A 23454-nucleotide genomic window follows, 5' to 3' on the forward strand; every position below is an offset into this window, starting at 1 on the left:
AATTAGAAACAAGTTTGATAATAATTCTGAATGTATTACAGAAGTCCTTGAATTACAAAAGTATTGGAGCCCAACCATTACAGTTGTAAGTCAAAACAGTCATAAAAGAGGTTGGTCACAAAGATTTTTGCAGTGTTAAGTGAACACAATAGTTGTAAAACGAACACTGCAGTCATTCAACCCCATTCTTCACTATTGTATGGTTTTGTTGAAACCAGAATTAAGTCCTGGTTTTCAACAAAACCATTGTAAAATGAGTCAGGTGACATCAGGATGATGCAAATGACTGTTTGCTGAGTACCCGAATTGCAGCCATGCGACCAGAAGATTTGGGGGGGGGGGTGTTTCCAGTGTTGGAATTACAGATCCGGGTTATAAGACCCTTTTTTCAGGTAGGTCATAATTTTGACTGGTCATTAGTCTAGGACTGCCGGTTCATGTTTAGCTACTCTGTCACTAGAATGACTGTTTTTTTTTAGGTATTATCAAGTTACCATAGTTTGACATTTATGAAACATTTGTATAATGAGAAATTGTTTAGGTAAAACTAACAAATTGGTATTTTTTTTTAGCTTTCTCAGGTTGAAGAATATCAAGAAGAAGCACGTATAGCATTTGCTATTTTGGATGCTGTTGATGGTAAAACAGATGATGCTACACATGCATTTGAAGCTATTAAAAATGTTGTTGCATATTGGAATCTTGCTTTGGTAAGTATGAATTTCTAAATGGGATCTCTCTACCCTTTCCTTAAGAATGACATACAGAATGACAATCTTTTTTGGTTTGATAGATTTTCCAGAGGAAAGCTGAAGAGATAGAAAATGATGGTCTGTCACCAGAAGAACAAGAAGAAGGCAGGAAATATTTGAAAAAAAGCAGGGATTATCTCCTAAAGATAATTAATGAGAGCTGCATGGATTCATCTGTTATTGAGAAGGTTAATGATTTAGTTTAGCTTTTAAAAATAATTCTTAGGGATATCTCTATGTGGGAACTTTTTAGGTTTGACGACTTAGTAAGCATAGCTGCAGCTTCCTAAAAGAGGCTATAATATATGGAAACTCAAGAAACTTGAATACAAAGATGGATGGCATTTGAGCCCCAACACATATTCCTTTGAACTCAATTTCCTACTCAAATGGAAGCCCACTTCCCATAAAGACACCCAGTTACTTTTCTCAGAGCTTCTTACCCCATCAGGCTTGTTTCTTCAACACCACACAATAATTACCCCATTTTGTTATAATCCCTTCCAAGACCACATAGTCAACTTATCTGTTTTAGGCTCATCCCAGGCTTTAAAAAAAAATAACTTTAGTAGAGCTTCTTATACAAGCACATGCATCCTTTCAGTTCTGTACTTCTCTTGAATTCCAGTGCTCTTCCAAGATTGTTGGAAGTCCTATTCTCAACCCACTCTATGAGGTGACTTGACTTCTAATTTACTAGATGCTTTGACATTTTGCTGTGGGTCACACATTAAATAACACATGATACTTTTGGATCAAGGAGATGTGAGAATTATGATTTATAAATTATCCTAGAAGATGTTTCAAGTCATACTTAAAAAAAACCCTGAATAGTGTCAATTAGAATATTTGCACTTCTATAAAAACTCTGATTTAAGTTTCTATGATCATCTAAATTAATGCAGTGAGGTAGAAAATTGTAAAATCAAATATGCTTGAATAAAAGCAGAACATAATTTCTTCAGTTACACAGTTATATGCCCAATGAATCTAAAATCAGACATATACTATACTTTTTTCCCTAGTTACCTGTATCCATCAGAACAGTTAAGGAGATGCTGGAAGGCATAATGCAAGATCTTGGAGATAATGGAGAAGAAAGGAGTCTTGTGAATAACTTGAGCCACCATGTGGAATCAGAAGTGAAACATTCTACGCCGTCACCCACAGCATTTTCATTATCTCCAAGTAAAAGTTACAAGGTATGTCAAATACATGTTTGAAAGCTCATGTATTTTCATTAGTTTGATTAGTTTAATTGGTTTAACAATTGTTTTTTCAGTTCTCTCCCAAAACTCCCCCTCGCTGGGTCGAGGATCAGAAGTCTCTGCTGCAGATGATTTGTCAGCAAGTGGAATCCATTAAGGTAAACAAAACAACTGTACATTAAGCATAAGTTGTAAGTTTTGTTCTAGGACATCCGTGTGGTACTTTAATGTTGTCAGGCAGAATTGAGATGGGTGTCAAAAATCCCAAAAGATGATATGCAAACAATTATAATAATATACTACAACATTTATGATTTTATTTTTGGAGGACAATGATTCCTGAATTAAGAAATAAAGAAAATGTATTTTAAAATTGCCTGATGAATTATTTAGAACAAGAAGCTCTTGCTAATCTGATTAAAATATAATCAAAGTTTGATTACAAATTTGACTAAATACTTTGCTCGGCAGATGACTAATTATGGTATCCTTTTTACCAATTGATCTGCACTTACTTTTATTAGTATTAGTGCTACTGAACTTAATTCCCTAGATCAGTGGGTCTCAATCTTCCTAATGCCACGACCCTTTAATACAGTTCCTCATGTTGCGGTGACCCCCAACCATAAAATTGTTTTATGTTTTCTGTATTAAATTCAAAAATATGTGATTTCTGATGGTCTTAGGCGACTCCTGTGAAAGGGTCATTTGACCCCCAAAGGGATCCTAACCCACAGGTTGAGAACCACTGACCTAGATCAATACAGGTAAAACAGCACTATCAGGAGATAGGAATATCTGCAAGCTTGCTGATGGTGGCTCCCCATCATTGGTGGGTTCTAGATCCCGGTGCAACGGGGCCGGGCATACACCATGTGCACTCGTGCAGCATTTGCACAGCGTGCGCATGCGTACTTACCACCTGCAACACTCCGTGACGCTCCAGCTGCTCGGCAGAGTGTCACACAGGCGCCGTATGCTTGGTGCGTGTGCGCTAAAGCCCGATCGGCTCAAATACAGGTAAGGAGGGCAGGCCCTCTGGAGCACTGTACCGGAACAGTACCTGGTGCTCCCAGCAGGCACCAGTATGCTCGTACCGGGACATACCGGTCGTATCCCACCACTGCTCCCCATGGGTAATTTCTTTCTAATACGGGAACTATAGAATAGTGACTGGATTAGTTGAAAAAGAAAGCAGGGAGAAGTTGCTGATACAGAGTTATCTATAGCCATTCCAGTTCCACTGTTTCAAAATGTTACTTGCTAGTGGATGGAGAGCCTGGTTAGAAAAGAAGTCAAGGAATTCAGAGAGGATGTGGAAGAAGGTAGGGAGATATGTTTTCATGCTCTTTCTTTTGGTAGGCTCCAATTCTGAAAAAAATGAGCAAAAGATATTAGAATGGGGGGGAATGTGATGAATATAAAATATCATTGATAGATCACTCTCTGACTTGAATTATGGAAGGAGGGCTATTTTTCACACAAAATTATACTTGATAACACCATTTCCCTGTTCTTCAGTATACCATGTTCCTGTTTATTTGTGGCTTTAAAATGCTCAGATTTGGGTCTAGGAACCCTTAAATGTTGTAAAGTGTAAAGATAAAGCTATGCAAAGGTAGGATTAGGAGAATTGCTTGTTGCCTCTTTAATTCTCTTTTTGAAGCCTGAATTGATCTGGCCAGCCTAGACATTTTCAATATAAAGAAACCATTTTAATAGCAACATTTTGTGGTGAATTCCACTTTTTATTTTTTCATGATCCATGATTCATCACCACAGCATTAATGAAAATTTTACCTCCCTAAAGAAGGATGTATTAGGATATATATGCACTGATTTCCTTTTTCTATTGTATTATGATTTTTTGAAAGTACATTGGTGTTAGGATCACTGATGTCAGCCTCTGCTTTTTCATAGCATGAAATGCAAGAAATGAAACTTAACAACTCTAACACAAATCTGTCTAATCGGTGGCCAGCTGAAAGCTATGCAACAGAGACAATGCCGGATGGGTACCAGGGAGCACAAAACTTTCATGGAGCACCATTAACTGGTATGTATATAATGAAAATATTTTTTTTTACTGGGACTAGTAACACTAATGTATTTACCCACAACAGAACCAATTTATTTGGTAGGAGAGGCTAGTATTGAAATACACGCTATTTTGGGGAGGAGAAAAAAATGGACTGTCATTTTGAGTGGGATGAAACACAGTGATGAGCCTCTCTCACCATTAAAGAAGCACTTGGTAGCTATGTGGAATAAACAATTTAGAATTTTTAGATGGAGAATATCATAATTTATTAAGGTACTTTAGATACCCTCAGAAATGAAAGAGTAGAAGGAATTATACACATTCACTTTCAACCAAGGATGCAAAGATTCTCACTTTAAACACGTAAAAGAATCAGCACTGAATGTCAGTGACTGGCTTTTTAAAATCTGGGAGGAATTTTCTTTTGGTATTAGGTTTAGGTTTAAGCTTCCATTTAGTTATTTATGGGTACCATTTGTTTTTTTTTAAATTAGTAATCTTAAATTTCCTATATAGTAGGAATTGCATTTTGGGGTACCATTAAAGGTATTTTTGTTATGGTTGCCAGTAGGATCAGGATAAAATTTGAATTTAGTTTTAGGATAGACGTGCTTTGCAATTAGGGTTAAATTAATATTGACCTTAAAATTTCTTGAAATCTGTAGCTAAGTTTTACAAGATGATTAATTTTTATTAATTAAATAGCATTTATTAAATAGCAACTTTGCATTCATATTACTATAGATTTTGTTTGCTATAGAATTTTTTATTTTATTTTTATTGATAGAAGTTAGAAGGGAGTATTATGGCCTAACTGTAGATCTTTCCTTGAGGTGCATAATTACATTTAATGAAGCTATTACCTTATCGGTGAGTTTTTATCAGTATTGCTAATCTGGTAGTCATCTTCTCATGGGGAATGTTTCCAAGGTAACTGAGGTGAAAACAAATCTATTTTCAATAAGTGTCACTAAGGTTTATGTTGGCTCCTGTGAACTGTGGGCAATTAAATTTGCAGCAAAGGTTAGTTTTAGGATATATTTTTATGATTATCAGCAGTCTTAAATTAATCTTGCAGTAGGGAATCCTATCTGAGAAGACACCAGTTTACAAATTTTGTTTTGACGTTAAAGTTAGTATAAACTTAGACTTCCTTCAGATCTGTAGCTCATTTGATTTGCTGGTTAGCTTTCTATTGAGTTTTCTGGTTAATGGTAGACTTAAATTCATGTTTCAGTAGGCAGCGCTTTCTGAGAGAACCCATTGAATATATTTCTTTTGCTGTTAGCATTAGATGTCCTTGAGGTCTTAAGGTTAAATTTAATGGAACAATTAGGGTTTTTTTGGTCAATTTTAATGATTAGTCCAATCTTACAAAGTTTGCATTAAAGGTATTGTTTGCTGGCTCTGAACATTTTAGAATAATTGTTTTGTCATAAGTATGAAAGTAGTAATTGTGGTTAGGTTTCCTTAAGAACTATGATTACATTTAATGATACTGTTAGGTTTTTAGTTAATTGTTATCGTACTTGGTAATCATATTCCTATTGTCTCCACTGTACCTTTTAGCTAAATAATTATTTCTTGGCTAGGCTTCCATGAGGTTCAAAATAACACTTAATGGGTAGCTTTATGATGAGTATTTATTAGTATAAAAAGTCTTAAATTTTTCATATTACAATATTGTTGCTGAAAGATTTTAACTTTTAATACTTTTAAATTTTAATAAATTTTAAATGCTTTATTTAAAGTTGAGATATTAAAAGTTAGGACTACAGTAGACTTGCTAAAGGTTGATGGTTCCGTTTATATGAAGTTTAGACTAGCAAAAAACCAAAGAAATCTTACTGAAGAATCTAAATGACCCCGAATATCTCCTGATATCTCCCTGACATATCTTATTTTCCCTTGTTGGATGGGCCTTTGGGAATGTTGATAGTTTAAATTGCTGATGTTAAGCTTCTGGATCAGGCATAGAGGAATAGACTGTTAATCAAAAAGTTGATTAGAAATTATTCTCAGCTTGGTAATGTACTCAAAGTCATTTGGTCTCTTTATGAAAACTTTGCCACCTCACATTTTAGGGCTTTTACTCATTTAACTACTACTCTTTGGAATTGATTTCTCCCTTGAGTAACCTGTAAGTTCAATTTTTTAAAAAAAGCTTAGTTTAAAAAATCTCTTAAAATGCTTCTTTTTGCAAGACCTTGAGAAACTGAAGAAATATTTTGTAATTTTTTTACTGTTTATTATAGGCTAATACTGAATTTATGCTTTATTATGTTCTAAAAATAATGTGCCTAAATTATGTATATCATAATACTGGGTTATGCTATACTTAATTTTGATTTACCTTTATTGTGTTTTATCATAATGGCACAATGAATAAAATTCCTGTATTATTAAAGAGTTTTAGAAGATTTCATTGAAGATTGATAATGAATGGCATTCCAACAATGAGGAATTTTAATTGGATAATAGTTTGTTTAGAAGGGGTTTTTATTAAAATAATTTATTTAGGGATAAGGGGAATTTAAGAAAGTTTCAATTTACTAATATTTTAATCTTAAAGTCTGGTTTAAAAATGATCGTAAGTTCTAAGTATTAGACTATGCCATCATATTATGGTAACAATGGCAGGAAATGTATACATTTTCTAACTGATGTTTTCTGTGTGTTCAGTTGCTACTACAGGACCATCAGTCTATTACAATCCATCACCAGCATATAATTCTCAGTATCTTCTACGAACAGCAGCAACCAATGTGACTCCTACAAAGGTAAGGTTCAGTGTTTCTGGAAAGGGGGGTAAGCTTCCAATTGTATTCTTTATCTTTTAAAAGTTGAGGCAGTTGCATAGTTTGCAAAACACCGTAGAAATTAGCAGAAAATAATGAAAACAAAGCATTTTTTTAAAAAAAAATAGTATTCAGTGTTTGATAAAGGATGCATTAAACCTAATACGGAGCTTTGTTCTTTTTTAGGCTCCTGTCTATGCCATGAATAGACTTACGCCGCAGCAACATATATATACATATCAACAGCCCATGCATACTCCTCCACTGCAGAATACCTCTGCTTGTATGTTTTCACAAGATATGTATGGTGCACCACTGCGTTTTGATTCTTCTGCAACTGGAATTTTGTCTCCACGAGGCAATGAAGACTACTACAATTACAGTGTGCCACCAACAAGCACAAATCCACCCCTCCCCGAACCAGGCTACTTTACAAAACCTTCCACAGCACCTCCTGTTTCCAGATCTGCAGAAACAAAAGTGATAGAATTTGGGAAGTCAAACTTTGGACAGCCTCCTGCAACAGCAGATGGAACAAAACCTTCATTAATATCTTCTACCCAGCCAACCACTTTTAAATTTAATTCTAATTTCAAATCTAATGATGGAGATTTCACTTTTTCATCGCCTCAAGTTGTGGGACAGCCCCATAATGCAAGCTATAACAACAGTGACAGCCTATTGGGTCTTTTGACATCAGATAAACCCATTAAAGATGATCGATACATGGGACAGAAACCACTTCCTGAATATGTCGCAGGACAGCGCAACATAATCAGTTTTGGTGGTAAAAATTCTTCTGGTGTTTCATTAACAGATAAAATGGGACATACTCAATCAAAGCCTTCTGGATTTGGCAAGGATGATGTATTCGGTTGTCAAGAATTTGGCAAACCTGTATTTGGGACGCCAAACTCAGATGGAGCAAACAGAAGTTATGAAACAGAGGGTGGCAGTGTCCACGGTGGTGGTGATGAAGAAGATGATGGTCCACATTTTGAACCTGTTGTCCCTCTGCCTGATAAGATTGAAGTAAAAACAGGTGAAGAAGATGAAGAAGAGATCTTCTGTAACAGAGCAAAACTTTTCCGTTTTGACACTGAATGCCGAGAATGGAAAGAAAGAGGTGTTGGTAATGTCAAAATTCTGAGGCATAAAATAACAGGCAAAATTCGACTACTTATGAGACGAGAACAAGTGCTAAAAATTTGTGCAAATCATTATATAAATCCTGATATGGCTTTGAAACCAAATGCTGGGTCAGACAAATCTTTTGTATGGCATGCTTTGGATTATGCAGATGAATTGCCAAAACCTGAGCAACTTGCCATTAGATTTAAAACTCCGGAAGAAGCAATCCTTTTCAAGCATAAATTTCAGGAAGCACAAAATAGTTTGAAAGGTGCTGGATCAGACCTTGGTCGGCAAGTGATTCCAAACATTAGGCCATCAAGAGAAACTGCTACACAGGATAGGAAAGAGCCTGGTAAAGCTGAAACTGGATTCCTCAATTCTGGATTTCACTTCAAGAGCGGGGGGACCCCCTTCGGTGGTAGCTCTCAGGTTCCTAGTCCTGACATTAACAGCACAGCGAAAAATGCCAATGCCAGGAATACTTTCTCAGTTGCATCAGGTGGAACTACACCAACATCCTTTTCATTTGGGAAAGATGTGTCTGGAACACAAACAACCTATGGCTTTGGAGAGCAGTTCATGTTGAAGAAAGACCAGTGGGAATGTAGCACGTGTTTAGTTAGGAATGAAATAACCTCACAAACGTGTGTAGCATGTCAGTCTCCAAACCCATCTAATTGGGAAGCCCAGGCTGTACTTCCAGAAGAATCATCTGCATCTTTAAAGCCTGGCAGTGAGGGAACACAGAATACATTTGGACCTCTTCATACTACCGTAGAGAACCAGTGGCAATGCAAGAATTGTTCTCGGAAAAATGAAGCAAGTGCCTCTCATTGCATTAGCTGCAAGAATACCAGTGGAATCAGCACTCCAGCATTTGGTTCTCAAACCACATTCAAATTTGGCCAAACGGCTACTTCAAAAGATACTTCAAAAGTTCCACAGAGTGGCTTTGGGTCTGCTTTTATGAAGAAGGAAGGACAGTGGGACTGTGGTATATGTTTAGTACGCAATGAAGGCTCTTTGCTAACTTGTGCAGCTTGTCAGTCTCCAAATCCCTCTTGTGATGCTGCCCCCAGTGGCCCACCATTTGCTTTTGGCTTCAAGAGCAAGTTATCTGAATCTGCTTGCAAACCACAAGAGACAGGTTTTAAATGTGAAATAGCAGGCAAGACTTTTAAATTTGGCGTTCCCCCAGAGCAAGAAAAGTCTCCCTTTCCATTCCAGGTTCCTGTTACTACTGAGCCAAAGGCTATAAAGGGAGGGTTTAATTTTTCAATGCCTATCCCACCAGGAGAATTTAAATTTGGTATTCAGGACTCTAGTAAAGAGGCTGCAAATGCTGAACAAAAGAAAGAAGTTAATGTCTTTAAAAGTATTGATGATAAAGAGAAGATCGGTGAGAAAGAGACTGAAACAGAGCTTCCCAGTGCATGTAACAAACCAAGCAGTGATTTGGTTTTTGGTCATCAGAGCAGTACTTTCACTTTTGCTGATCTTGCCAAATCAGGTGAAGGATTTAAGTTTGGTCAAAAAGATCCTAATTTTAAGGGTTTCTCAGGTGCAGGTGAAAAACTCTTTTCTTCTCAGACTTCTAAAATGTCTTCCAAGCTAAATACTTCTGCCGACCTTGAAAAAGATGATGAGGCATATAAAACAGAAGATAGTGATGATATTCATTTTGAACCTGTTGTTCAGATGCCTGAAAAAGTGGAACTTGTGACAGGGGAAGAGGATGAGAAGATACTGTATTCACAAAGAGTGAAACTGTTCAGGTTTGATGCAGAAAGTAAGCAGTGGAAAGAGCGTGGCGTGGGCAACTTGAAAATCCTTAAGAATGAAGTTAATGGTAAACTCCGGATGCTCATGAGGCGTGAACAAGTATTGAAGGTTTGTGCAAATCACTGGATCACAACTACTATGAACCTGAAACCTCTCTCTGGCTCAGACAAAGCATGGATGTGGCTGGCTAATGACTTCTCTGATGGGGATGCAAAGCTGGAGCAATTAGCAGCTAAATTCAAATTTTCAGAACAGGCTGAGGAATTCAGACTGAAATTTGAAGAATGTCAAAGACTGTTGCTGGATATACCACTTCAAACCCCACACAAACTTGTAGACAGTGGAAAGACAGCTGAGCTGATACAAAAAGCAGAAGAAATGAAAAGTGGGTTGAAAGATCTCAAAACCTTCCTTACAGACGATAAAACTAAACTCACAGACGAAGAGAAAACTTTAGTGTCTTCTTCTAACAGTTCCGATCTAGTTATAAAGCCACATGCTGAAAGTACTGGACCTACATTAGAGTGGGACAACTATGACTTGCGTGGAGAAGCTCTGGATGATAGCACCGACAGTTCAGTGTATTCAATGCCTCGGGCAAGTAGCCCTGTGAGGAAAAATCTATTTAGATTTGGAGAGTCTGCCACAGGATTTAACTTCAGTTTCAAATCCGCACTAAGTCCTTCAAAATCTCCTTCCAAACAGAATCAGAGTAGGGTTTCTGTTGGTACAGATGAAGAATCTGATGTCACCCAAGAAGATGAAAGAGATGGTCCATACTTTGAACCAGTTGTACCTTTACCTGACCTTGTGGAAGTTACCAGTGGAGAAGAAAATGAGCAAGTGGTCTTTAGTCACCGAGCTAAACTATATAGATACGATAAAGATGCTCACCAATGGAAAGAGAAGGGCATTGGGGATATAAAGATCTTACAGAACTATGATACTAAGCAGGTCCGTGTAGTTATGAGAAGGGATCAGGTGTTAAAGCTTTGTGCCAACCATAGAATAACTCCCAATATGAGCATCCAGCCAATGAAAGGAGCAGAGCGAGCCTGGGTATGGACTGCATGTGACTTTGCCGAAGGGGAAAGAAAGATGGAGCTCTTGGCTGTGCGGTTTAAACTTCAGGATGTTGCTGATTCATTTAAGAACATTTTTGAGGAAGCAATACATGCTCAAGAAAAAGACATATTAATCACACCACTCTCTTCCCGTACTAACACCCCAAAAGAATCTCCCTGTGGAAAGATTGCTGTTGCAGTATTGGAAGAAACCACCAGGGAGAGAACTGATTTAAAGGAGGCTGAAGAAACAGTTGTCGAAGTTGCAGAGACTTCAGTAGTTGAGGGCACAGCCGAGATGCCAACGAAAGCTGTTGTTTCCCCTCCTAAATTTGTATTTGGCTCCGAATCTGTTAAAACTATATTTAATAACAAAAAATCAAAGCCTTTTACATTTGGAAACACATCAGCAACAGGATCACTCTTTGGTTTCAGTTTTAATGCCCCTCCCAAGGGCAAAAGTGATGATGATTCAATGTGTCAGACCATGAATGCAAAAAACCCAGATAGCTCGCAGGATGCTATGGCTTGCAGACATGGGGAACATCAAGAAAATAGTAATGCTGCTAATTGGAAGCCCTCAGAAGGCCAAGGAGAATCCTCAGTGGCTACCTCAAAGGCAGAAGCAGTTTCTAACTTTTCATTCAAATTACTAGAAAAAGGTAAGCATTTCTTGAATTGTAGTTTACTTAACAAGCTGCAGCTGGTCTTTTAATACAGTGTATCTTTATTTTTGTATCACCTGCCTTTAAAAATTTATGACGCTTATCAAAACACTTTTTTTTACTAAACCTGCAATGCTAAACTTAAAATGTTTCTGTTAGAGATAGATTTCTATAATTGTCTTTAGGATTTTTTTTTATATCTACAATTACATCTTTGGGTATGGTTTTAGATGCTAATATTTTGCTGCTTTTTTTATTTCCTGAAAAATCAAAACAGAATCATCTTAAGTAATTAATGAAATGGCCTAAAAATTTAAATGTATTTGTTATATGCATTTCTCATAGATATTTTTCTGTAATTAAATTTTAGAGATACAGGTGCAATTGAATTGCATCTATTAGCACATAATTCCCAGGTTATATCCAGACTTTACTGTTCATTTGATTCCCCAAAAAGCCACCTTTAAGGATGAAGAAGCCTCAAGAAAGGCCTAGTATGGTGGGGGCAAGAATCAGAAAATTGAATAGAGGTTATCTCATTTTAAATAATATATCTTGCTTTAAGCTATAATACAGTTTATGTTTGAGGTTTGCATTTTGTATAAATCCACCATTATATTTTATATTACGAGTCTGTAACATTTAATTGGATGAAACAGTGCAACAATTTTTGAACAAAGGTACCTCAGTTTAGAGAATGTGTCCATGACTCTGTACAATTGCTTTTTTGCTCTTGGTCAATCTGTTTCTATGATTAGTAAGAAAATATATCTGAAATGCTGACCTGACGGGTCATGAGTTGTATAGTAAACTGTATTTGATTTAGTCAAAGCATTGTGTGTGAATATAATCATCATGACTTACTGATAAAAGGCATCAGCATAGATCAGGGGTGTCAATCTCATGGTGTCATGGCAGCATCACGATATATATCGGGACTTTCCCCCCGTTTCCCTAACTGGGCATGGCATGGCCAGCGCGTGATGCATCCGGCCCATGGGCTGGGAGTTTGACAGCCCTGGCATAGAGTATGAGTTCTTCCAGCTGTTATTTTCAGTGACAATAGAAAGTAGAATCAGTTTCTAATGATGACTATAATGGGGAAAAAACTTAATACAATCTTTAAAAAAGATATAGAGAAGAAATGATTAAAGAATTGCAGAACTGCAAGTTTTGCTTTAAGTTTGTAACTATTGCAGATAGAAATATAAAAATAACAATGCAATCCTAGTTGAGTATTGTAAACATGCAATATTACTGTCATTTTTAATTATCCAACAGCTCCCATTTCTCCTTTAGTAATGGTAACTTAGTACTTATATTAATACAATTTATTTTTTAGGATTTAATTTTAGTCTTTTTAAATCTAACCCAATGGCCTTTTGGACGAGTTCATCCCCCTCTCAATCCAGTAGTGAAGGTATTTACTATGAATGAAGTGGTGCATCACTTCTTGGAAATCACTGATAGCTTTCAAATTCTTATCAAATAACTTATTTTAACAGTGTGGAAACAGAAAGATTAACATGCACGTTGAAAAAAATAGATTGCATTGATTTGTGATATAAAGGCTGATTAAACACTTCTCAGTTTGGATTGTTTAGTTCTTTTATCTTCTATGCACTTATCTATTGATTGGCTTTCAATTGTTGCTTGACTTACAATGATAGAAATTTAGTAAGGGTGCTTGCTGGTCTTGATGGAAGGTAGAAGAAACTTGAAAGAATTGTATTATCCTTTTAAAGTAAATTTTAATTATGGGAGTGTATTGTATTAACATATAAGGTGTTTCTCTTTTTCAAAATTCTTTCCAGAGGATTTGGCTTATTTATGAACAAGCATGACTACCAAAGTATCAATTGTCCACAATCTTTGCTTTTAATTCTATTTTTCTTCTTTACTATTTCAAAGCTGGTGCCTTTTCATCCAATTAAAAAATGCAGTGTTAAAAAATTTTTTTCATTACAGATATGATATTCTCAGTCCAAACTGGCCCATAGATTAACAGAGGGACTTTTTTTCTATTTAGTGAAAGAGTTATCAATAGAAGAGAGCACCAAGAGAAGAGAATATCTGTAGCTCAGGGTTGAACTGTGGAGCCTTTGGTGTTCTCCGTTTGCTTGCAATATTTCATTATCTGTCTTGGGGTGAAGAAAGGAGGAAATATTCTCAAGAGGAAAGCCAAAGCCACACCCCACCAACACTGATAGGGCAAGCTACTGTATATTAACAGGAAGCAAACCTCACTCAGTAGCATTGATGATGTTATCCAGGTGGGTAACATCGAACAACCAAACTCAGAAAGCAGCAAGGACTCCACAATAAAAAACAGTAAGGAAGAGACTGCTTCCTTCTGTAACTTCTTATTCTATTTTTCATAGGTTCTTCATATTCCAGAGGAGATTGTTAGCAGGTGGTAATAGCATAGGAAACTTCTGGTAAATATTTGCTTCACAGTCATCTTATAAATAGAATTTTATAGATCTTTAAATCCAAGCCAAAAATTCTATAAATTGCTAACATTTAGATTTTCAAATTTTATTTGAAACAATTTTTTTCATGCTAGTTTTCTCTATTATCGGAACAGAGAACTTTTTGGAAACTTCAATACTACTTACATGTATTGCAAACTTACGCCTTCCTTGCAACCGATCCCCATGTGTGTGCATGTATGTAGTGCATGCAGAGATAGGTAGACAGATACACACATGCACTCTGGAGTCACTCAATTGAAAACAGAAGTGAATTTTATTGTTTTTTAAAATTATTATGAAATTGCCAAATGTCTTGATTAATTTTTCAGCTTATAAAATAGAATTATTAAAAAGCAAAAGCTCACAGGCTTAGATTTTATTAAAGTTGAATCTAATTCGCTTAGGGTTTTCTTTTTACTAAAGCATTTTGCACAAAAACATACATCCTAGAATCCTTAATTCTACAGTTCTGTTACAATTCTGTAACATTCAATCTATCACCTATTCAGGATTTGGTTAGCATTTTTAGTGGAAACACACTCACAGTAAGCAGGCATGAAAGTACTTTCCCATTGCTTTCTTCCTGAAGCTAAGAGAATGACCGACCCAAAATCATTGAGCTGCCTTCCTGCTAAGGGGGACTAGAAATCATAGTATCTGCTTTCTAGTCTGTTGCCTTTGAATACCAATCCAAACTGGGTTTCTAATCACTGGTGTTTTCTCCTTTTACCACCTTCTCTTCACCCATAAGTCGGTACGTGTAAAAAGAAAAGAAAAGTAAAAGGAGAGATTTTTTTCAGTGCTGTTTTGCTTTGGAAACAGGCCAAGGCAGTTGATTAATCCAGTCGATCCTGCTTTTATATCACAGATGATTGCAACTATAGACAATTTAAATAAAAGTAGTTTTACTCTTCGGTGGAATCTATTTTGTGCTCTGGTCTTGTCAGGCTCCAAAGACTAAGAAAGACATGCTGAGGTCTTCTAAGTCATTTTCATTTATTGTTCCTCATTTATAGATAGAAATATTGCCAAACTACTAAATCAGGCTACTTGCAATACAAAACATATATTCTGAAAATTAATAGTGAAAATTAATAATACTCCCCTTACCACACAAACTACAGTATATTTTGTTTTTCTGGAATGCACACCGTCCCTCTTGAGAATCCAGAGTACATTCCACTACAAATCTAGCTTGTAGAACTGACAATTTTTAGTCTCTGAATTGAATAAACTACTTTTTAGATTGTAATTCTATTAATACTGTTCTGTGAGAAATTGGTGGATTATTTTATCTTTGGACAAATCTTGTCCCTAATTAGTCCTGGTCCTGAGAATTGATACATAAAATATTGATACTAAAATCAATTTGAAAATTCAGAATGAACTCCACTATAAAACCCTCTGTCACAGGAAATTTGTTTGTTAGTTTATTGCGACTTGTATATTGCAAATCTAGCAGCACTTGGAATCCATAAGAGAGTTCCCATCATAAGAAATATTTAACAAATTTAATTTCATTAAAATAAATTGAATTCCAAATAGCCAAATAACGACAATTTTGTGGGCACATCCACAAAATTAAAAAGTTCAGACCTTGTTTTCCATAGGAGGGGAAAAATGCAGACTCTAAGAACGGAACAGAGCCAGTATGCTGGGTGCTAGGAAAAGAAAAGAAGAAGAGAGCATTGGAAACAAAATTCCCTTATTCTCCATGTGTTCCCCCAAAGAAGAAAATGGCAGTTGGTCTTACCTGAACTGTGTGTTTCAGAGTAGGTGTGGGAGGAGTAACCATTGGGTATTAACCCAGCCTTCTTGCCCTTGGAGTCTGAGGATAATCTTTTGAAGCCACGCCTCTGATCCTCCTCTTGCTCTCCCAGATTAACCGATAGTCGTATCAGAGCCCTGGAAGGAAGAACACAGAACAGCGCAAGCACATATCCTTCCTATTGACCCTGAATGACCACTGAGCTACTCAGGCCCCTGGCGCGGGGCGCCCTAAACAAGGGGGGGGGGAAGTGACTCCTCCCACACCTACTCTGAAACATACAGTTCAGGTAAGACCAACTACCAGTGTGGGAGGAGTAACCATTGGGACATACCAAAGCTAGATGTCCTAGGGAGGGATTATTGGGCCTGAGCCCCTCGAGAGTCTAGGACTCCCTGTAGCACCCTCCTACCAAAGGTTGCCTCCGCGGAGGCGGAGGCATCTAGACGGTAATGTCTAATGAATGGGGAAGGGGATGCCCAGGTGGCGGCCCAGAAGATCTCTTCTATGGGGGCCTGGGTGGCCCAGGCTGCTGAGGTGGCCGCACTCCTGGTGGAGTGCGCTGTGATGCCCTCTGGAACTTGAATACCCCGTGCCTGGTAGGCCTGTGAAATGGCCGCCCTTATCCACCTGCTGATGGTGGCCGGGGAGACCTTAGCGCCTCTGGTGGAAGGTTGATATGACACGAAAAGTGCTTCTGACCGCCTAAAGGGAGCCGTGCGCTTAAGGTAAATGCGCAAGGCTCTTCTGACGTCTAACCTGTGCCACGATCTTTCCCTATCCCTGGAGGGCTGCGGACAGAAGTCCGGCAGAACTATCTGTAGAGCCCTGTGGAAGGGGGAATTGACCTTGGGCATGAACGTGGGGTCCAATCTGAGGATTACCTGGTTCTCTAGGAATGTGCAGAGGTCCGCTCTGCTGGAGAGGGCGTTGATCTCAGAAACTCTCCTGGCTGAGGTGATGGCGACCAGGAAGACGACCTTAAGGGTCAGAAATTGAAGGGAAACCTCCCTCAAGGGTTTGAACGATGCCTCCGTCAAGGCCTGGAGGACCGTAGGGAGGTCCCAGGAAGGGAATCGATGGACCGCTGGGGGTTTCAGATTCGCCGCTCCCTTGAGGAAGCGCTTGAGGACCGGATGTTGGGATAAGGGTGGAGCGTCCACCCCGCCCCCAGAATGGTGGAGAGGGCCGAGACCTGTCTCCTAAGAGTGCTGGAGGTGAGGCCCTTCTCCAGGCCTTCCTGCAGGAAGTCCAGGACCGAGGCAGGCTGTATGTCCCTTTCCTTATACCAGTCAGCAAAGGCCACCCAGGAGGCATTGTAAATGCAGGTGGTGGATTGCCTCCTGGATGCCTCGACGGTCCTAATGACCTTGGAGGAATATTGGGCCTCTCTTAGCTGCTCCCGCTCAATCGCCAGGCGGTCAGATGGAGCCATTCTGGGTCTGGATGTTCCAGAGACCCCTGATGTAGAGACACCTCCCTCCGGGGGATCGTCCAGTGGGGAGCTGAGGACAGCTCCACCAGGTCTGTTAGCCAGGGGCAACGTGGCCAGAAGGGAGCCACTAGAATCATCTCTTCCCCCTCTGACACGTGCCTCCTCAGAACCCCGGGAATGAGGGGAAGCGGGGGAGATGCGTAAAGTAGACCTGGTGGCCATCTGCAGCGGAGGGCGTCCGTGTCCATGGGTCCTCTGGAGGGAAACCTTGCTATGAAGTTCAGCAGCTGGGCATTCGCTGGAGTTGCGAAGAGATCCACCGTCGGTTGTCCAAACCTTTCACAGATCCGCTGGAAGACGCTGGGGTGGAGCTGCCACTCTCCTTTGTCGATCGTCTCCCTGCTGAGCCAGTCCGCTTGCTGATTCTCCGTCCTGGAGATGTGTTCCGCTCTGATGGACTGGAGATGTCTCTCTGCCCAGTTGCCCAACCGGAGGACCTCGTCGCGAAGGGCCTTGGAGTGGGTGCCCCCTTGCCTGTTCATGTGGGCCTTGGCTGCCACATTGTCCGTCAGGATCAGAATGTGATGACCGGTGACTGTGGTCTTGAAGTGTCGAAGGGCCAGGTGGATGGCTCTGAGCTCCAACCAGTTGATGTTGTTGCGCAGATCTGTTGGAGTCCAGCGTCCCGGGGCCATCTGAGCTTCCAGGTGTGCTCCACAGCCGAACAGGCTCACGTCTGTTGTGAGTATTTTCCTCGTTGGCTCCTTGAAGAGGAATCCCTTGCTCAGTGCTGGGGTCAGCCATGAACGTAATGAGAGCAGCAGCTGGGGCGGCACTTGGATCTTGAATCTGGCGTCGCTCGTCCCCGCCTTCTGGTATGGAAGCAGGAACCACTGCAGCTCCCTGGCGTGTAGGCGAGCCCAAGGCACGATCCCTATACAAGAAATGAATTTCCCGAGGAGCCTGGAAAGAAGAACTACAGGGACAGAGCGTAATCTACAAACTTCATTAATTAACTGCACAATACTGTCCTTTCGCTCCTGGGGGAGGAACACCTCCCCAGACACCGAATCTATAATAGAGCCAAGGTGTTGGAGCCTGGTAGATGGGACCAGCTGGCTCTTCTCCAGGTTGATAGAAAACCCCAGGGACCTGAGGCTGTCAGTGGTGGTGCCCAGATCCTGTCTGGCCGTGGCTGGGGACCTGGCTAGGACTAAGATGTCATCTAGATAGCAGAATAGGCGGACTGGTAGGGAACGCAGGTGACCCGCGGCTGCAGCCAGCACCTTGGTAAAGGTTCTGGGAGCTGAGGCCAGCCCGAACGGGAGGGCCCTATATTGGAAATGCTTTCCCCCATGTGAGAACCTAAGGAACCTGTGATGTTCTGGGGCGATGCTGAAATGGAGGTAGGCCTCCATGAGGTCGATGGAGGCCATGAAGTCGCCCTGTCGGACTCCTTCTAAGATGGACTTCAGGGAAATCATCTTGAATCTACGGTAGACTACCCTGGAATTGAGATGTTTAAGGTCCAGGATAGCTCTCCACCCTCCTGAGCTTTTGGGAACCAGAAACAGGTGGGAATAGAATCCGGAACATCTCTCCCCCTCTGGGACTTCTTCAATGGCCTTGATATCCAGAAGGTGTTTGATGGCCTTAGCCTTAAGGGCTCGTTTGGCCCGCATCAGCAGAGGAGGTGAAGGTGCGGAACCTGTTGGGGGGTTGCGAGCGGAACTCCAGGTGTAACCCGAGCTTAACCGTCTGGAGGACCCACTCGTCAGAGTTGATGCGTTCCCAGGCATCCGCAAAAAGGGTGAGGCAACCGCCAATGGGGTGATCTGTGGCTGGATCACTTGAACCTGCGTAATGGGCGACCGCCTCCTCCTCGAAAGGGGCGTTTGCCTTGCTGCTGGCCCCTGAATCTGTCCCTAAAGGACTGCCTGTCCCCTTGTCTGTGGAACCTGGGGGGTTGGTACCTGTGAGACTGAGCCTCCGAATCAGGCTGGCGGAAGGACGTTCTCCTGGGGTAGGGGGCGTGTCGGTTATCTGACCGTCTGGTCGTGGCTGGGAGGACCTTCTTGTTTTTGTTCTCCACCAGAAGCGGGTCCAGCGAGGCGCCGAACAGCTTGTCCCCGATATAGTCTGCTCCTGCAAGGTGCCATTTGGCTCGGGACTCTGCCTGCCAGTGGCACAACCACAGTAAGCGCCTGGATGCTACGGAGGAAGATAAAGCTCGGGACGCAAACTTAACTGCATCCAGGGTAGCGTCCGCAGAGAATTGTATGGCTGCCAGCATCTTCAAAATGGCTTGCAGCAGTCGAACCTCTGTGGCAGGTGTTCTGTCCCTCAGCTCTTCCAGCCACAACACCATGGATCTGTTAAAAAAGGAAGCAGAAGCGGCGGCCCTAATGGCCCAGGTTATTGCCTGAAAGGTTTTACGTATCACGGTCTCCGCCTTCTTATCCTCTGGCTTAAGACAGTTTGCAATGTCTCCCGTCACCACGGATGAGGCTGAGGCTAGAGTGGCGATCGGGTTGTCCACCTCCGGGAGCTGGAGAGCCTGGTCAAAGGTGGGGTTGAGGTTATAAAACCTCCGCTCATTGCCCCCCGGATTGGGAAAGGTCCCTGGTTTAACCCACTGGGATTTTAGGACCTTCATAAACATCTCTGGAGTTGGAATCTCCTCCTTTTTAACCGGGGGTCTATGAAAGGGGCCCTTTTTCCTCCCCTTACTGGTGCTAGGTGTGGCAGTGGTCTGTGTGGGTTCTGGAGGGGGATCCAGGTCCACTGTGTCCCTGGCCTTACGGAGTAGGGAGCTAAATAAGGAGGGGGGAAACAGGCCCGTGATGTTGGGAGCATCCGTAGACTGAGCATCCTCATCCTCAGAGAACCCCACGTCTTTCAGCTCCCCTTCTTCTAAATCTGAGGCTTCGCTGGCAGTGGAGGGAGAAGGGGATCTGTGCTCTCTGGCCGCCGAGGCTCTGGGAAGAGTCTGATGATCTCTGGGCTGGTCCCGGGATGATCCCTGTTGTGAGGCCTGGGGTTGGTGCTGCATCCCAGCGGCCATCACTTGAGCTAAAGGCCTGGCTAGAACCTCCTGGAAACTCTTAGGTAGCTCTGGGAGGGCAGGGCAGAGCTCTGGGGGCTGTGGGTGATCCCTTGCCTCTGGGGAATTTGGTGCCAGCCTGGGCCTAGCTGGGCTGGAAACCCTGCGCCCAAAGGGATCCCCCCTCGCTTCAAAGGAATGAGCAGGCGAAAGGGGGGGGCGACATGGAGCTATGCCTCCTGCCTGGGCCCCTGGGGGAGCCAGGGGAGGGAGGCTGGGCCTCTGCCAGTGCAGGGAGCCTGCGGGGGGAGCGTGACCTGGAAGGTGATGGGCTGATGGTCGCCCTAAATCTCCTAGATGAGGCCCTGGTAGCTCTGCCTCCTTTAGGGCGAACCTCCTTAGTGGATGCCCTGGGGGTGTCCTTCCTGGTGGGGGACCTCCCTCTGGTGGCCTGGAAAGTCCCCCTGGAGGTCCTTTCGGCTGGATCTGGGTCCCCTAGGGATCTCGGCCCAGCACCCCCGCTCCTCGCCACGTCTGCTTTGCACTTACTCTTTTTCCCGCTCATCTCTCCTCTCTCTGCCGGCTCAGCTGCTGAGACAAACCTCTTCAGGCTTCTTCTTCTTCCAGCCTCCGATCCGCGGCTCGAGAGCCAGCCTGCACCGAACTCAGACCCCTCTGTGGATCCACCGGCAGAGTGGGGGCCGCTCTAGACCTCTTCCGGCCTCCTTGGTGCTTCTTGAGCGCTCCCGGCTACCGTAGATGATTGCCGGTCACGCGCTCAGCCACGTGTTTAATCCAAGATGGCGAGCCTCTGAAGCTGGAGAGCGCTGGGGCGATCCTCTGTGGCTCCCCGGTCCTCCGGAGCCTTAATTGGGTGGCTGGCGTGCGAAGGCCTCTCCATGCACTCCAATCGGTGCGGAGGCTTCTTTCCCTCTTGCGCGACCGTCCGGCCACTTAGGGAGCGCGCACGTGCTAGCAGGGCAGCAAGGCCTTCGCTAGCAGCACTGAACACACTGGAGGAGAGATGCAGCGCTGGATCTTCTTGGTGAGATGAAAGGCTAGAGAAATGCTAGGAAAAAAATAACCTACACAAGAAAAACCTCTAAATTTCCAAAGTGAGGGAGAGTCAGAAAACACTCCTTCTGGGCTGGAGTCTGAGGTTAATCTGGGAGAGCAAGAGGAGGATCAGAGGCGTGGCTTCAAAAGATTATCCTCAGACTCCAAGGGCAAGAAGGCTGGGTTAATACCCAATGGTTACTCCTCCCACACCTCACTCTGGAAACTATGCCAGTTCTAAATCAAGTTGTAAAAGCGGGCGGTGACCATGAAGATAAAATGGTCTAAGGTTTTTTATATGTGTTAACATTCTTTAGATTTTAAAACAAGTGCCAAAAGTCTTATAAAAATTAGTGGAGTAGTAGCTTTAATATTTTACAAGTTTCATCTCTGAATGATTTATTTAATTTCCTTGAACTCCCTAGAAAAGTGTTTTGAAACAAAGCACAGAGTCACATGAAGTTACTTTCAGGCTTTGGATTTCAGCCTGTATCAAAATGCTGCTGAATTGTTCTGTTGTCTTTAAAGGAATGGATGAGAATTAACATGTGTTTGAATACAGTTGTCTAATGAGAAGCATGGCATGATTTTGTCCTATGTTCCTGGCTGAAAAAAAATTCTTATATTAACTAAGCTTCCCTCCTTTTTGAATGGTATGAAATATATTGTCTTCAAATTAATTGTATACTTTTATTTGTACATGTGCTGGTACTGTAATTTCTGACTTGCTGAAGAAATTAATTTTTAACTTGTTTTACAGTTGAGATTAAGAAGGAACCAAATACAATCCCATCAGATGATGTATTGATCGTGTATGAGTTAACACCAACGCCTGATCAAAGAACTCTTGCAGAATCCCTTAAATTACCCCCAACATTCTTCTGCTATAAGAATAAACCTGGGTATCTGAGTGAAGATGAAGATGGTAAGGAAGATTTCTTGAAAATCGTTTGTCTTTTACAAGATCCAAGAATAAGAAAGGATAAAGCATTGACCAATTCAACAAGGTTTTATTTATTCTCATGCTTTTCTGCATCAATGTGTTCTTCAAAAGAAAGTTATTTGAAGATTTGGGGTGAAAATGATAATACTTGCCCCATTCTTCATCTCCCTCTCTTAAAGGAAGGAGGTAAAAGACAAATTCTAAATTATACACCATCAAAAAAAATCTGATCATCCAATTTGCTAGGTTGGCCTGAGTGCCAGGCTTTGATGAGCATAAGAAAGTGTGAACCTGGTCCCACAGGTCTGTGGATCCTTGAAATTTATTGTGGCTTTGCACTTTCTGGGTGCTAGTGCAGACCTATAGCACAATAATAGAGGGAAGATCAGCTTGTTTCAAGTCTGATCATATACAGATTGTGAAAGCTAATGCACCTCCCTTGCAGGTCCAGCTGAAAAGGAATGTTAGAAGTGTCTGGAAACCTTTCTGTGTCATAAACACTCTTGAATGCTGGTCATGCTTTTTTTTTTACCTTCAGCAAGTTCAAGGACAAGGATTTGTCCATTGGAAATAAAGAACCATGGCAAATAAAATAGTTTTAAACTGTTAGAGAGCCAGCCTTTCATTTTTAAAAAGCAAAAACCATTTCACAACTCTCCCACCCATCAAAAATTTAAAACAAAACTACATTCGCAATATAATTTGTCTTTAACTCAATTGATTTTGGCCCTCCTGGTTTCTTGTCCCCTTTAAACTTTGTTTTATAAAGCTTGCCATTTGTTTGGCATTGAATATCATATCATACATATTGGAGTCACTTTTGTTAGTGATTAAAGGCACTCGGGAGGCAGTGAGTTCTAGGGTTCACCGACAAAAGGATGAACGACAAAAGCGCGCCCGACTAAACTGCGGTGACAAAACCGTGAGTTCTAAACCGCGCCGACGAACGAGCGCTGAAGCACGCCGACAACATCGCGCCGACAGAAGCGCGCTGTAAACCTAACACTTACCTTAACTTAAATCGCGCTTCTGTCGCCGCGCTGTTGTCACCGCGTTGATGACGTCGCATTGATGTCGCGGTTTTAGCGCCGCGCTTTTGTCGTGCGCACATTTGTCGGGTCACGAGTTCTAGTCCTGCCTTAGGAATGAAAGCCAGTTCGATGACTTTGGGCCAGTAACTGTCTCTCAGCCCAGTTCACCTTACAGGCTTGTAATTGTGAAGAAAAAGAGGAAGAGGAAGGACTATGTTCACCGCTTTGAATTATTTATAAAAGTAATAAAGATAGGAAAT

The 23454-nt window shown here is 41.5% G+C and overlaps 1 protein-coding gene across 1 annotated transcript in view; it reads left to right on the forward strand.

Annotated features, from left to right (window-relative positions):
• Window positions 1-23454, forward strand: part of RGPD4 (RANBP2 like and GRIP domain containing 4) — a 42507-nt gene that overhangs the window by 11346 nt on the left and 7707 nt on the right. The window contains exons 14-21 of the mRNA XM_032226118.1: window positions 573-710; window positions 794-940; window positions 1778-1954; window positions 2035-2118; window positions 3881-4016; window positions 6684-6781; window positions 6986-11441; window positions 21981-22145. Of these exons, the coding sequence (XP_032082009.1) occupies window positions 573-710; window positions 794-940; window positions 1778-1954; window positions 2035-2118; window positions 3881-4016; window positions 6684-6781; window positions 6986-11441; window positions 21981-22145 (5401 nt within the window). The remainder of the gene's footprint in view (window positions 1-572; window positions 711-793; window positions 941-1777; window positions 1955-2034; window positions 2119-3880; window positions 4017-6683; window positions 6782-6985; window positions 11442-21980; window positions 22146-23454) is intronic.

Source organism: Thamnophis elegans, chromosome 11 (assembly GCF_009769535.1).
Source record: "Thamnophis elegans isolate rThaEle1 chromosome 11, rThaEle1.pri, whole genome shotgun sequence".
NCBI classification, from domain to species: Eukaryota; Metazoa; Chordata; class Lepidosauria; order Squamata; family Colubridae; genus Thamnophis; species Thamnophis elegans.